The sequence below is a fragment of the Protopterus annectens genome, chromosome 8.part0 (genome assembly GCF_019279795.1).
Source record: "Protopterus annectens isolate FY-2018-M chromosome 8.part0, PAN1.0, whole genome shotgun sequence".
Classification (NCBI taxonomy): domain Eukaryota; kingdom Metazoa; phylum Chordata; order Ceratodontiformes; family Protopteridae; genus Protopterus; species Protopterus annectens.
In genome coordinates, this window is record NC_056741.1 from 1,204,213,409 (window position 1) to 1,204,230,551 (window position 17,143).

The 17,143-nt window shown below is 37.4% G+C and overlaps 1 protein-coding gene across 1 annotated transcript in view; it reads right to left on the reverse strand.

Annotated features, from left to right (window-relative positions):
• LOC122809306 (metabotropic glutamate receptor 6-like) overlaps window positions 1-17,143 on the reverse strand; it is a 437,750-nt gene that overhangs the window by 89,840 nt on the left and 330,767 nt on the right. Inside the window, exons 5-6 of the mRNA XM_044080696.1 lie at window positions 15,288-15,428; window positions 12,302-12,502 (exon numbers count right to left, since the gene is read on the reverse strand). Coding sequence (XP_043936631.1) covers window positions 12,302-12,502; window positions 15,288-15,428 — 342 coding nt within the window. The remainder of the gene's footprint in view (window positions 1-12,301; window positions 12,503-15,287; window positions 15,429-17,143) is intronic.

A 17,143-nucleotide genomic window follows, 5' to 3' on the forward strand; every position in this document is an offset into this window, starting at 1 on the left:
TTCCTTTATCTTTAGGTGACTGGGTAACACATCACCCCCAGGGGAGTACAACAGTGTCATGGTGAGCAAACTCACACTGGGATGCTCTGGTAGGTCACAGACCAGGGTACACTGGCTCACATCATCCGGCTGCCTGTCACCAGAGATGGGACTTCTGAGTTTGAAGCAGAACTATCATCAGATTGAGTAATGGGAAACTAATATATAGGCTAGACAGGGATGAGAGCTATGCTAGGCAAGAATTATCTAAATATCAGTAACTATGTTTGTTGTGGAAATGGAATTGCTGAAGCATAAGAGTGCATACAGGTATATGTGTAGTTGAAAGTTCTTTATTTATGAAAGTATGACTGCAAATATGAGTTCTATTTTCAAAATAGTAAACAATAATTGGAAAATAGTCATGGGCAACTCAGGTTAAGAAAGTGATTGGAAATAAGCCATATATAGTTTAGAAGAAACAAGAGAGTACTAAAGAATTGCTAAACAGGGATAGAACTATTATTGAGAAAGCTACAACACAGGTATGGCCTTATATGCCAAACACTAAATATGAATTTTTATCACATTTAAATAAGGTAATCTATGCTAACAGTACATTTACTTGTAATACATCAGGACTATTATATATTGCATTGTGTGACCATGGCTTTTACATTGGCATGACCACTAGATTATTTAGGAAATGTATAAATGAGCACCTATATGACATTAAGAAAGGAAATTTAAAAAACACTTTATAAAAACACATTTAACTAACCCTGAGCATAATCATTTTTTTGGATTAAAAAGGTTTCATTTAAGTATGAGAGAAGTTCATTGTAAAAAAAAAAAAGATACAGTGAAAAGAGACTTCATGGTAGTTAAAATTACAGGCAGATAAAACATCTGGATTCATTGGTATTAGTAATATTAAGCAAGCAATAATGTTTAACAGGGTGTGTGTTAATGTGTAATTAACACCCACCCAGGGGTGTTATGAGGCCCGACACCGCAGGTGAAAGACCTCTACATGCCTGGAAGGGCATTAATTATACATTAACATACACCCTGGAGGGCATTATTGTGCTTAGAGAATGGGATCTCTGTAAAATTGTTGTGTTCTACTTGCTTATTTATTTTATTTAAGTACTATATTATTTTTTATATATTTTTAATGCAAAATAGTTCCTCTGCCTAACGTTTCAAACTTGCTGTAGTATAAGTTAATGGTGGTGGGAGGAAGCATTTTACATCAAACATATATAAAAATAATAAAAAAGTCTTTCGGCTTTTCCCGGTTAGTGGTCGCCACAGCAGAACTCCGGTCCGCTCATGATTGGCAGTGGATTTTACGTTGCCGAGTTGCCAGCCCAATGCCCAACCTTCAACTAAGGCACGCCCATTCACACTTGCACCTACCTGCATGTCTTTAACGTCACTTGAATGCGGGGAGGACATACAGACTCCACACAGAAGGCACTCCAGCCGAGAATCGAACGGGAGAGCCTCTTGCTGTGAGGCGACAATGCTAACCGCTGCACCACTGCGGCTTAAACATATATAAAAATAATAATATAGTGCTTAAAAAATAACCAAGTAAAACACAACAATTTTACATACAGCCCATTCTCTCTCCCATACACACATACACAGTCTCTTCTGCTTTCACATACATACATATAAACACACACAGTCTCCTCTGTTTTCATACACACCCTCATGTACACAAGATCGCTGTCACTCTCAATCTCTCACACACACAGGCTCCTCTATTTTCATACAAGCATTCATTCACACAAAACCGTTCTCACTCTCTCTCAATCTCTCATACACACACACACACACAAACAGTCTCCTCTGCTTTCATACACACTTTCAGTCACACAAGATAACTCTTGCTTCCTCTCTCACTCTCATGATCTCTTTCTCTCTCCCTCTCTCTCTCTCTCACACACACACACACACACACACACACACACACACACACACACACACACACACACACACACACACACACACACACACACACACACACACACACACAGTCTCTCCTTTTTTTGTTTTACATTTTATGCTTGCTAAACAGCAGAACCACTGCTTAGTGAGTGTAAAACAATGGCAGACCTTTTTTTATTTTTATTTATTTATTTATTTTTTGCAGTCTGTGCTCCACAGAAGCGAAGCTGCGGACTCGTTTGTCTGTGGGCATTACTTGTACATTAATACCCTACTGGAGAACGTTCGCTCTCCAATCAGGGTGTTGATGTACATTTTGCCCATTCTCTAAAGGTTTTAAAGGATAGGAAATGTAAAAGATTTTGAATGTGTTTATTTCATTGTGTATATTGATATTGATTAAATGAATCATATGATTGCTTTGAGTGTATTTAAAATAGTTACATTTCTAGTGCATTATTCTGATGAAGTTCTAGTAGGTAAAGGCTAAAGCACTTTGGTGTAATCCGGCAAGTTAAGTTTCTTTTTTGTTGTGTACGATTATTTAGTACTTGGAAATCAAGAAAAACATGGCCATGATGTCATTGTAGAGTGCATGGAGAAAGAACACACAATATAAAAACAGTTTTGTCTGAATCATGAAAGCAACATATCTGTTTGTCCTTGCCATACTTAATTAAAGTTATGTCATATAATTACATGAAGGCTATGTTATTTAACCACCAGCTTTCGGGTAAGCTGTCTACTGCAGCAATGTTTTGGCAAAGGTGTTGCTGTTGCCTACAATAAGAATGACTGATGAACTGAGACCTCAAAGCAGAAAAGTATAATAAACGTACAGTGTACAAATAGTGAGTTTCAGTTTGAGTGTTCATGTCAACCTAGGCCACATGATAATCAAAAATGGATTAGTATATTGTTTGTCTTTCCATTTTACCACAGAAGTACCTTTTAAAAACTGCAAAAACATGAACCAATGAAATATTCACCTCAAGCCTATCCTCACAGTGAGGCAGAGAGAGAGAGAGAGATCATGCAATGGGCAGTAGTAAAATCTTTATAAATATTACATGCCTGGGCTGCCTCATGTGCCTATCATTTGCCCCAAATTCTGTTGGTGGGCTCCCTTCTCTTTCTGTTAGAGTATGCCTCATTTCCATCCACTTTCACTTCAGCAATGGATGAGCTGGCCTTAGCATCCTATCTCCCTCACTGCCTCTTCTAGCAGCCAGGATCAGTACTTGAATTTGGGCAGCTGACACTGCAGTCATAGTTCAACAACCTTTGCATTGCTGTCAGTTTTTCTCTGATCAGATTGCCTAAAAGTAACTAAGCATAGCAGAGGATGTTATTAAAACAAACTGAGCAAAGCAGTCGCACATTTGGCAGCCATTTGAAATGCCAGGACACACTACGGCAAATACCAAAACATGGAGATTGAATGGCTGAAAAAATGGACTCACACATACTAAGTCCGAAAATTGCCTTTTCTTCGAATATTTCCTTTTCTCCAAGGTATGGTAATCTCAGACTTGGTATATATAAGTTTGGGGAGGGGAGGGTTAGAGGGGGATTGCCCTCTGCAAAAAAATTACTTTAAAGGAGAAAAGCATTTTTTAAGATTTGCTCATCTTTGGGATTTTCTGCCTTTTTTTTTTTAGGCTTATCAACACTCAGCACTTTGAGTGCTGACATTTCAGTAGAGAGCCTTTACATACCTTACCATCTTGTTTGACATCTTTCAAGAGGTACATGGAACAGACTAGAAGGCAATTATTCAGAAATTCCAAAGCTACTTGAATTTTTTCATTTCCTTTTCTAAGAAATAGCAGAACTAAATAGTCTGGATGTTGTGTTACTTAGCTGCGCTCTGGGCTCTTCCTCACATGTTCTGCTTTCCCCTTCCAGCGTGAGCTTCCATCATCTCCTTTAGAAATTCAGTGCATTCTTTGTACTTTTTATTTTAGAGTGTAAGAATCACTTCCTCTTCCTCATAACCTACAGTAGGTTCATTGATATGTCACAACCAGTGCTGTGCAGCATGTCTTCATCAGCATCTCACCAAGTAACATTTCTTTCTACACTGTAATGTCTACCACCTGACCCTCCTATCAGAAGTTCCACTTGAACTGATAATTAGATTCTCTAGCCCAATGACAAGAACTGCACTTCATGACTTCTGGCACTAATTTGGCATTTATTTTCTTGCTCATTCTTTTCCTACAGAAAATTATTTGCACGCATCTCAGATTGAAAACCAGTCCTATTAAATTGATCTGTTTGCAATGAAGCACTTTTTTCCTTGGAACCTATAACTGTGTCATAAACCCGTAAGGTCCCTTCCTAGAATCAATGCTCAGATTCACATCATCATTTTATCTAACCGTGAGTAATAATATGCTGTCTTTTTCTCCACTATACTTAAAGCAACCCACTTATAAACCTTTGCTGCATACATAAACATTAGTGCACTGCAAAGTTCTTATTCCAACCACAGCCACATCATATCACATAAGCTTTATTTTATAACATTTTAGCTGAATAAACAAAACTGAACTCTTAATGTATATGTGTTTGCTTGCATTTAACTCATTACATCCGAGTGATGCCTCCAGGTGCATCTGCAGTTAGCTCCTACTGACGCCTCTAGGCGTCAAATATTGCTTGTTCATATTTACATCAGTAATTCCAAAACCATACTATGTACAAAGTTTTAAAAGATTTATCAGCTTACACAATGGCAAACTCAACTGCATTAATATTTGACCTCTGTCTAATACAGGCAAATGGATATTAACTGTTTTTTTTTATAATATTAATTTATATAGATACAATTTTATCATTTTTCCAGACATCTCAACAACCAAGTAACACAGACAGAACTCCTTAGCCTCAAACGAAAGCTCTCAGCTAGATGAAGAAAATGTTGCTGACAGTATGTGTGCAACTTGAGTGGTTGCTGAAATGTTATAAGTTGTTTACAAAATATTACAAATTTATTTTATTTATTTTCTATTATTTTATTTTACATTTGTTGACCAGGAAAGTCTGACTGGATATATGTCCATTTTCAGCAGAGGCCCCGGGGAGAAAAGCTCCAAGGCATAAAAAATGAAAAAAAAACATAGTGATCACCTCAAAGCTCCAAGACATAAAAAACAAAAAAAGTACATAATGATCACATAATATCATTGATAGTCATTCATAGTTAAAAACATTTTGTAAAATAGATACAATACAAGAAACAAAGATTTTTTTTTTTTTTTTTTATTGGTTCCCTAGGAAGTGTGTTTCTTCAGTAGATTAGTAGAGAGAGAAAACAAAGTAGTGGGGAGGTATACCAGCTGGGGAAGGTAGTCAGGCGAGATGAACAGTGTCAGTCTGGGTTGGTGCAAGGACATAACCATTGTAATTCTAGGAAGCTTCTTAAACAGTGGGGTGGATGAGAGGGATGGTAGTTCACTTGGAAGCTTGTTCCAAGTGTTACCAACAGAGTTAGTGAAAAGGCAATCCCCAGATTTGTTGTTGCACTTTAAGGTAGATACTAGTACCCTATTTGCAGATCTTAGGTTTTGTATTGGCTAATAAGGTTGCAGAGAATGGGCGTATTTGTGGGATGATGCAGAATCTTATGAATGATTGGAAGCTGCTGTATAAGAAGCTGAATTTGTAGTTCCAGCTATCCTAATAGTTTGAGATTCTGGCAGTGATGGGTTCTAAATGGGGACCCAGTGGCAAATCTGGCTATGTTATTATAAGATGTTGCCAGTTTGCTGATATTGCTTTTGGAGAGGTTTGTATAGATTGGGGACGCATAGAGAAGGGTGGAGATTAAGTGTGTTTGGGTGATAGAAGACCTAGTTGAAGCTGTGAGAAACGGTTTGAGTCTATAAAGGAAACCAAGTTTTCTATTAACTGATCTAATAGTTAGGTTAATTTGTTTGTCAAAGTTCAGATTATTATCAATAGTCACACCTAGGAGTTTGGTGGTCGAGTCGGGAGCTATTTTAGTCCCATTTTTGGATGTGACTGTAAAGTTAATAGCAGGGGACTTTGAAGTGGGAGAGAACAATAATAAGTTTTTTTTGGGGGGGGGTTAAGGAGGAGACAGTGTTGATGGAACCAGTTTTCGACTAAGTTAAATACTGTTTGGGTCTTGGTTTGAAGCTCTGCAGGTGATGAAGCACTACATATTAATGTCAAGTCGTCAGCGTATTGTATACAGGTGGCCTGTGGGATGGATGTTTTCAGATCATTAATGAAAATAGTAAAGAGGAGAGGTCCCAGAATGGAGCCTTGATGGACACCAAGGGAGATAGAGAGTTGCGTGGATAGCGTTTTGTCCCAGAGTACTACTTGGTGTCTATTTTCTATGTAGGACTTAAACCACTGGACTGTTTGGGTGTCAAATAAGAAAGACCTTAGGATATCTGACAATAGTTGATGATTCACCATGTCAAATGCTTTGGAGAGGTCAATGAAGAGGGCTGAGGACAGTAAGTTGTTGTTATGGTTTTTATTAATGCAGTCTGAAAAGGATAGGAGTGCTGTTGTAGTACTATGGAATGGCCTAAAGCCATGCTGGCAGTCCACTAGTAGGTGGTTTTGGAGGAGATGATCAAGTAATTGATGATGAATACATCTCTCCATAATTTTTGCTAATGGGGAAGGTAGGGCTATGGGGCAGAAGTTAGAGTTCATTTGAGTTACCTCCCCTGTGGAGTATAATAATATGTGTGACTTTCCATAGATAGGGGATGGAGCATTCTGTTATGGTTCTGTTAATTAATATGGAAATTGAGTAGGCAAGTACTCCAGCTGCCATTTGCAGGTATTCAGCTGGTATGAGGTCAGCTGATGGAGTGCAGGGTTTAAGTTTGAAAAGTAGGTTGTGTATAAGGGATGTTGGAACAGGTCGGAGGTGTAATGTGTGGGGTAAGTTGGTTGACAGGGGTGACTCAGCAGTGGTAACAGGTGGTATGGGCGGTAAGGTATTGGCTAATGATTGGACTGTTTCAGAGAAATATTTGTTAAAAGTATCAGCAATTTGGCTGGGAGAGTTCTGAGTCAAATTAGTAGGGGTAGGTGTTTTGGAGTGTCTAGGGTGGAGCAATTTATTTATTCCTGACCAGAAATTTTGTGTGTTTTGATGTTGGGTCTGTTGGAATGTGAGGTAATATTTTTTTTATCAAGGAATATTAATTTTTTTGTGACATTTCTAAGCTGTGTAAAGTTTAGGTGATCAGTAGAGTTTTTAGTTTGTCTCCATTTGGTCCAGGCTTTATTTCTCAGTCTCATTTTTTGCCTTGTTTCATTTGTGAGCCAAGGATTGTTCCTTATTCTAACAGTGCGAGAAGGAGCATGGTGTTCCAGAATTTGTAAGAATTTATTGTTAAAGTATGAGACTGCTTCATCAAGAGGTAGGGATTATAGGGGCAACCAACTGCAAGCTTTAAGCTCAGCTTGAAAGTTAACTGGGTTTAGATTTTTCTTGTTACGTGTAGTTCTAAAGTTAATTTGGTTGGTAATTGAGGTCTTCTGTCTGGATATGAAGGTCAGAGAGTGGTCACTAATATCATCGGGGAATAAGCCTGTTTTGTTTACTTGGGGATTACTGTTCACTAGTATCCAATCTAAGGTGGTTTGTTGAGTTTGCATATATTAGAAATATTGCACATGCCATTTTGTATATTTTAATAAGTACAAGCATTACCAAATATAATAATTACTGTGACTTATGAAATTCAGTTTAAGATGTAGAACCTAAAAAATACTACCACTATAGAAATAGTTTGTGCTGAAGAGTTTGCCATTTATATTTTTTTGATAACCCCTATGTTTCCAGAGATATGAACATTTGTTTGAAATGTGAGGACATAATTTGATTCTGTCAAAAGGCTTTGGCTCCACCCATTGGAAGTTACAGTGAAAACCTCCTGAGCCTCATTGGGGTGAATGAGTTAAAGGATGTCCTTAAGGTAAGCCAATGTTTTCTCCCTTTTTTAATCCCTCCAAAATATTTTGAGTATCTAATACCATGACAGGAGTGGACCCCATTCCTGAGTCAGGTTTTTATTTAGAATTCAACAAATTCAGTATTGCTTTAGTCTTTACATAAGCCAACCTTTCCTCCAGTATAAGGATGCTAGGGACATTCTCCTCACATTCAGATCAGACCCTGAAGTATCATGATTACTGCTATTAAACAACACTTTTACCATATCTTTCTTTTGGAGTTTGCATATATTAGAAATATTACACATGCCATTTTGTATATTTTAATAAGTACAAGCCTAACATTGTAAACCCTAAAGTAGTTTGCAGGGATTAAGGTCAGTTCAACAAACATGCTTCTCAGAAACATAAAATGGTTCACTTTTCACAAAGACATCTATTTACTGCTTGACTCCCACCCACCAGCTTATCTCCTTCTTAGGGGACAAAGACCCCTTGCATCAAATATATATATATATATATATATATATATATATATATATATATATGCTGTATATAGAGCTATATCTATATTTATATATCTATATATACGTATGTCTGTGTGTGTGTGTATATGCATATATATTTTATATATAGAGAGCACAATCTCAAACATTTATTTTATTTTATTTTACATTTGTTAACCGGGATAGTCCGACTGGATATATGTCCATTTTCAGCGGAGGCCCGGGGAGAAAAGCTCCCAAAGTAAAAAAATTCATTACATATCTCAAAAACTTCATTACATGTCACATATCATGAACAGCGTAATGGAATATTTGGTGAAGAAACATTTAGACAGTAATAGTATATTTACAAAGGAATATCAAGACAATCCATACACATAACATCTATACAAAATCTAGAGAAAGAGTTAGCCAGGCTTGATACAGTAGCAAGTCCGATTTGACCCCAGGTGTAGTTTGAGTTTGGCTTTGAACTGACCTAGAGAAGAGAGTGAGGTAATCTCAGGAGGTAGTAGGTTCCATTTTCTGCCTGCAGAGTTAGTAAAGAGAGAGTCACCGGCTAAGTTATTAGATTTACAAGTCTGGATAAGGAGTCTACTGGAAGAACGCAGTGATCTAGGGTTGTTATAAATAGTAACCAGGTTTTTGAGTGCAGGGGTGTTTTCAGGATTGTATAGAATTTTGTGTGTCATAACTAGTTGGTTATACAGTATTAGACTAGGTAGTTGGAGCCATCCAAGCCGAGATAGGTTAATGCAGTGATGTGTCCTGAAAGGAAATCCAGTAGCAAACCTGGCGATGTGATTGTAACAGATTGTGATTTTATTCAGAACAGTCTTACTAGTATTGTGGAGAAGAGGGGATGCGTACAGGAGAGTAGAGAGAAGATAAGATCGAGCAATGGCAACTTTAGCTGGGGGAGTCAGAAAGCTTTTTATTCTATACAATGAACCTAGTTTTTTATTGATGGTTTTGATCAATTGATTGACATGTAGGTCAAATTTTAAATTATTATCGATGGTGACACCTAGTAGTTTTGTAGAATGGTCTGGCAAAATTATTGTGCCATCCTTTGCTTTGATTGTAAAATTAATGCTGCTAGACCTTTGTGTTGGAAGGAATAACAGCATTTTAGTCTTTTTGGGATTCAGTATCAGGCGACGATTTGAGAGCCAGTTTTCTATTGTGTTAAAGGTAGACTGGGTAGTTAACTGTAACTCTGTAGGAGATGTTCCTGAGCAAATTAGTGTGGAATCATCTGTATACTGGATACAGTTGACTTTAGGAATGACAGTGTTCAAGTCATTGATGAAGATAGAGAATAACAATGGGCCTAATATAGATCCTTGTGGTACACCCAGGGTGTTAGGTAGCAGGGTGGAGAGTTTGGTCTGCCATAGCACGGCCTGTTTTCTACCACTTAGGTATGAATTAAACCATTGTAGGGCTTTAGGATCTAGACAAAGAGATTGTAGGGTATTGATTAATAGTTGGTGATCCACCATATCGAATGCTCTGGACAGATCCAGAAAAAGAGCTGAGGAAATAAGGTTATTATTGCGGTGGAGATTTATGGTGTTGGAGAAGACAAGTAGAGCTGAAGTAGTGCTATGGTGAGGTCTGAAGCCATGCTGGGTATCTGCCATTAGGTGGTTGTTAATTAGGTGTTGCATAAACTGCTTTTGAATACATTTTTCCATAATCTTTGCTAGAGGAGAGAGTATAGCAATAGGCCTGTAATTGGAGAGTTCTGTAGAACTGCCTCCTTTATGAAGAGGGATTACGTAGGATATTTTCCAGATATTAGGAATATTTGCTTCTGTTAGAGTGCGATTGATAAGTAGTGACACTGGGTAGGCAATGGCGTCGGCTGATATTTACAGGTATTCAGCTGGAAGTTGGTCAGCTGAGAGAGTTGTGGGTTTTAGTTTTCTGATTAAGGTGCGGATAAATGATGTAGCAACAGGTTGGAAGCTAAAAGAAGGTTTATTTATAAGGGTAGAGCTACCTGGACTATGGGAACTTAGAGGCAGTTGGTTGGCTAGGGCTTGGATAGTCTCAGTAAAGAACATCAAAATATGAAAAAGCTAGCTTTTCCCCTAAATGCTGGTAATACAAAAAAACGTCTTTATGGGGCAAGCTTCACTGCACCTTTCCCTGCTTATATATATATATATATATATATATATATATATATATATATATATATATATATATATATATATATATATATATATATATATATATATATATATACCAACTCCAAAATCAGAAAGGGCAAACAGCCAATCCTAGAAAATAATTATGTTTAGGGGGAAAAGCTGATTCAATGATTCAGGTTTCAATATTCTGATGTTTGAGATTGTGGTCTGTCAATATTTTGACATAGACCCATTTATACTTATATGTATGTATATATATGAGACTGTGTGTATATAATATATGACAGGGATATATACATATATGTTTGTTTATGAAACTGTGCCAAATGCAATATAAATTGAAGTTTGGCTAGTCATTACATTGTATAATTGTGCAATTTCTTCATTGAAATGCAAGTGAAAACGTTTGTGCTATCAAGTAAAACAAAAATCAAGATAACATTAAAGAAGTGCGTTATCTCTTCACTTAACATATTCTGCATACACTGGAATCCATACCTCCCAACTGTACACATTTTTCACAGAATGTCCAGAATTTTGCCTCATGTTTTTGGTCTGTTTCTCATTTAATTGTGAATTCCTGGAAAATTGTTGGCAAATTATTAAGGATTGACGTCTCAAAATAATAACATACATTTGAATTTCAGCCTTTATACCCTTTAGAAAATGTATTCTAATGCAAAACCTGTTATTCTATCAACCTTCTAAGTTTGTAAGAGCAATGTTTAAAAAGTGTCCCTATTCGTTGGCCTTTGTCCCCCCATTATTTATGGCTTTGTCCAGATTTCTTGCTCTCAGAGGCTGAGAGGTATGCTGGAGTCCCAAACTCTTGAAGACATCGGCATCAAAGCCAGGGACTTGGACATCTGGTAGCTTGGGTAGGCAGCCATTCACCTCATGCTCAAACTCAACTATGAGCTTAGGGAAGCAGCTGCTGCAGCTTAGCCAATCACATTACTTGAGTTCAAGTGAAGTAAGTACAGCAGTGTGGTAAGTACAGCAGTGAGGTAAGTACAGCAGTGAGGTAAGTACAGTAGTGAGGTAAGTACAGTAGTGTGGTAAGTACAGCAGTGAGGTTAGTACAGTAGTGAGGCAAGTACAGTAGTGAGGTAAGTACACTAATGAGGCAAGTACAGTAGTGAGGTAAGTACAGCAGTGAGGTAAATACAGTAGTGACCCAAGTACAGTAACCACTAGGGAGGGAGAGGGAAAGTGGTGGCAGTGTAGACCAGGGCAGTGGACAAGAAGGGAGTTGGAGGGCTACTTTAGGTTTTGGGAGCAGTAAGGGAGGTTTAGAAAGAGGGAGTAAGAAGGGAGTCTTGGGCTTAGGGAGCAGGAATAGGATTTTAGGTTTAGGGAGAAGGCAAGGGGGTTTTAGGGTTATGGAGCAAGAAAGGTGTTTTAGGGTTAGAGTTAGGGTTCTGGTAGGACTACACAGTTTTGTAGGATAAGGTTTTGGGAAGGCAGGAGATTGAGTTTGTGGGAGTTACATCACCTTTCTTTTTAATCAAGTGGCACAGAGAAAGTGATGTCCCAAACAAATACCATGCAAGCACTTGTTCTAGATCCCTTTGCTTAAATCCTATTGATAAGTTCTGCATTTTTAAGTTATGCGTTGGATACCATGAAGGTACATTATAACTTGGAATTGTCCTACAAGTAAATATTTCATATAAATATAGAAGGGCATACAGTAGTAACAATCAAAGGCATTTAGACAAATAACAGTTAATGACTAACCATTAAAGTTCACAGATCTTATGTACTGAAGTAGTAGCTTTCCATCAATTGGATCCATCTTGTCACATACACCAATGAAGCCTGGACACAGGTCCATGTGCATGCTATGCAAGGCATTGGCCATAGCGTAGACTGCATCTATCACAAACTGTACCTTTCCTTCCTGCTCATATGCTGAGTCTATGCCAATACGCTCCTCACCTGTGGAAATAAAAAAAATAATAAATATACAACTGAAAACATGTATTTTTCCTGTAGCCATTTCAGCTTATAGATTTATCTGCAATCTTTACCACTATGTTGGTTATAAAAGTCTCTCATTTTCTATCTGTCATCTAGTATGTGGCATTATGTGGCACTATGTCGCACTATGCTCCATGGAGGTATAATGCAGACAAATTACATCTTGTACTTCTTCTGACCTAATACCCAGGAAAAGGCTGAGTTTTCACAGTAAGAATCCATCAGGGCATTGTAATAGCTGATTAATACTATCATAAACGCATATCATATAATAGTTCGGTTTATATCGATAAGAACAATGTGTTGTTAGCATTTACCTTCTTTTACACCTGCTTCTATATAAAGCTGCTATAGTGGTATTATATCACAAGACTTTGTCATATTTGTTTTAGCCACTGAAACACAGGTGCATATGCATACATATGTACTGACTCTGTTGACTTAACTGAATATTGTTGGCTGAAAATATTAAGCAAGGGAATACTTCTTACATCCATGCATATAGGTACTGTACTTGTGACAAATTTCAGAACAAACAATGAAAAAACATCCCTACCATTTTTTCATTCAATCTAGTTTTGAATGTCACAATAAATATTGATTCCTTAATCTATTTGCAAGTCATTCACAGCTGTCACACTGTGTTTAGCAACCCCCCTTATCCTCTATCACAGGCCAATACATTGAAACAAGTGCTTCTACCTCATAGCAAAATATAAGGAAATCCACTTCATGACAAGCTATTGACTGTCACAGCAGAGGTGTAGCCATGGGATGAAAATAAAAATTAGTAAAAAAAATGTTTTTGCAGTCCTCCCTTGCACCTCCCCTCATGAAGAGGGGTTGCCTAACCTCACACCATTACTACTTATACATAGCTAAGCTAAGATCACTGCAAAGGAAAAATCTCCTGGATACCACGGCCTAAGTCTTCTGGGACAAAACATGGGCCAGTATTCATACAGTAGTAATCACACATAAGAGCATCAATCACTTTGTGTTGAACACAAGCGTTGCACCCAAGGTAATAATATAACCTCTCTGTCTCTAATATGAAAGATAAACAAACCCAGTATCACTAATCTCACCTCAGTGGGGTAAGAGAAAAAGTCACTGAAAACAAGCTTGTTGTCTGGATGACATATCCATTTTGCATCCTCGATCACTCCTTGGCCCCCTGACCCAGCTCCACCCCACTGAATGAAAAGGCCAGGCCTATAATTAAACAGTTACTGTGGTACACGCTGCATTGAGAAAAGCCTGTTGATGTATCTTACAGTCTAAGCTATTATTATAGATTACAAACCACTGTTGATGCTATGAGGATTATACTTTTCTCCCCACACATTGGCCCCTCAGGAGAATTTCCCCTTTCAGCCATAAAGAAGGAACACTCATATACTTAGATTATTCACCATTGTTTATTCCCATTACCTATTTATTGTATAGACAGGGCACTACAGTGGTTTTCTAGTACCCCCCCCCCATCATAGTACTAATACCCTCCACAGCAGACCAAATTTAGAGAAGAAAACAAATGGTTTTGCTTTAGATCTGTGTGTTTTCCTGGTGGAAATAACTAAATAACTACATTAGACCAGGGGAATGCTGGTCACTAGCCCCTAGCGATCATTGGGTTTTGGATGCTGTTTGATATATTTTAGAACTTTTTTCATTGCCCATAAGTGGACTTCTTGTGGGAAGCACACATTGCAAGAATTAAAGTCTATGTTTAGCTTGTTAGAGGGAATGTAATTTATCATCTTTACAGCAACTGTATGGGCAATTGTTTGCTGTGCTTTTCTTCTTCAAAAAGGACATAGAGAAACTTTTATACCTGGGACACATTTTTCAAATGTGACTGTGACAATCCTACAAATCACATCACTCATTTAAAAACCCATTGGCCCACTAATACCTTATTACCCATTGCGCCACAACACTGCCAAAACTATCTCACTCTTTGTTACAACAGGCAGTGCACAGAGCAGTGAATGCCACTGGACAACACTCTAGGGTGGCCAAGATATTACATATGTTCCTAGCTATATAAAAACTAATTTTTTCTCATGGAGTACATACCTGTTTTGCAGAAACCAGGTGTTTCTGAGCTATACAATCCATTAACTTTCCTTAATAACAAAGTGAATTACAGATCTACCCTCAATACAGATTTCAAGAATTTATTGCCATATCACTGATGTATTGCACTCACAGATTACATACATGTTTACTGACATGGTGATAAAATGCAGTGTTAGTACTGTGAATAAATGTGCCTCACTACTTTTGGTATCTTCTATGTGTTGCTGTAAATGCAGTGTTAGTATTATTAAAAAGGCTACATCCCACATAACTGAGCCTTTCAATATCTTAATGCTGTATTAATGTTAATAAACTCAGCCCCCACACACAGAAATGTTTATGTTGCCATTGTTGCATTTGACTATATCTACAATTACTTAACACCATTAGATGTCATTATCCAGTGAAAGATACAAATGCTCAGCATCATGACCACAAGGCAAAAATGGTGACTGAGTACAAAAATGAATTATTTAAGTAGTGTTGTTAAGTAAGACCAATCACTCTTCCAGTAAGCAATGAATCTGAAGGACTAGATTGGCCAAGCAGCCCTTATGCGTTTGTTCAAGGCAGACTCATACTATGCTGAGCCATGTTGTTATGGACAAAAATGAAAGCCTAAAGCACTACTTCAGAGCAAGTTTGGCAGATTTCTTACCAGTGCACTTTCTAGTTTGCTCCCCTTCTGATGTGCCACTGTGAGTCAGTTTACATTGAAAATCATCTTCCCAGAACTCTGCAAACCAGATGTTCCTCCTGTTATTTTCCAGAGATCGACTGGTAAAGTAGCGGTCAAAACCTGGAAAAGAAAACAATAACAAAGTGATAGAAAATATATAACAACAGAAACGGCAAAATGAGTTGGCAGCTACAGGACTAAAAAAAAAATAAGATCAATTTTATTTTGATGTTTGTAGTAATATAATAGTAGCAATTGCATAAATAAAATAAGGGTTCCTATCAGAAGACTGACGACGCATTCTGTTGAATGCGTCTTGGACAAACCTCAAATGTCAAAAATGCAAAATGACAAAGCGGCATATAAGCAAATTCTTTCCCTGGAAAAGAAGTCTCTTGGCCACTTCCGTCACTTTGCTTTTTTCAGCACTGCAGTACGATCTCGGAGGTGATATATTTAATGGTATATTTAAGTAGGGGTGTGGGGGGGTCACAGCCCACCACATGAGGGCTGTGGGAGATGAAGCCCCCCACTTAAAATAGTGTTTAGTGTGTGTTTTTATTTTTGGGAACAGTGATTTTTTTTTCCCTGGGAAAAAAATCGCTGTACTGGTAGTCTGCTCTTTTAAGTTTTCGATGTTTTGGGGTCGATATAACAGCGTTCGATCTTTTGATTGTTCGCTGTTATAATATGGACCCTAAAATAATACTACCATAACTGAAGAAATAGATAATCTGCATATCCGGATACATGTGCAGTGCTATTATTCAATATGAATTCAGTTTCTAAAAGAACAAACATTTGTTAGTGTCAAATGACTTGCAGTGAAGAAAATATCGCAACATTACTAACTTCTCAGGTCAAAAACATCAAGAAGTGAAAATTAAGGCCTTTATTCTGAATTGTATACTATATGCTTTGTTAGATGAAAAGCATGACACCTTGTAATATACTTACATGTACTTTACATAGGAATCTGAATTAGCCATTTCCTCAAGTCACTGATTCTTTGTGAATGTGAACTAAGATGCTGTACAGAATAAAATTCTGTTTTAGTACTTGTAGGACCTGGGTTTCTTTTCAAGCTGAATAAGGTTTGTGTATTGTGAGGTTGATTTCACAGTCATATTTCAAAGAATCCATGTATGGGTAGGTTGTAACATTAGCTTAGTATTTGATGCTTAACTTGTCATCAGGTCGTTATATCAATGACTTAAATGCTTTCTGGGTTATAGGATATCAATATATTTCAGCCTTGAGAGAAAGTAATTTTAGGACAACATTTAATTAGCTAAAATAACTGTTTTGAGGATTCAAAACATAGTATTAAAAATGTCACAGTCCAGTAGTACACAGTAATACCTCACGGACACTCCATCTTGTTAAACACTACATTATTTCTTCTGTTATCCTTGACTATGCTCCCATCCTGCAACATACTGTATCACCTAGTCATAGCATAGCTGACTGCAAATGTGTCTAAGAAAGGTGTTTATTGAAATCTACTCCTTCAATCTAAGGAGACAGAGAACATAAGAAGATATGTTGTTTCTGAGGTGTTACAGTATCTTGCAATGTTACTCTTAGACAATGTATTTTGTTTTTGATTAAATGGCTCCCAACCAGCCTACACTCACTCTTGAGGATGACACCCTTTACTAAACTGTTCTGGTTTATTCCACATCAGTAAGCTGAAAGCTGCTCATTTATGCATTGCGTGACTTTCTAGTAAAAACATAAATGCAAAAGTGAAATGGGAATTAATTGTTTTTATATATTTATTTAACATTTGTTGACCAGGAAAGTCCGATTAGGACAGAGCCTATTTTCCGCAG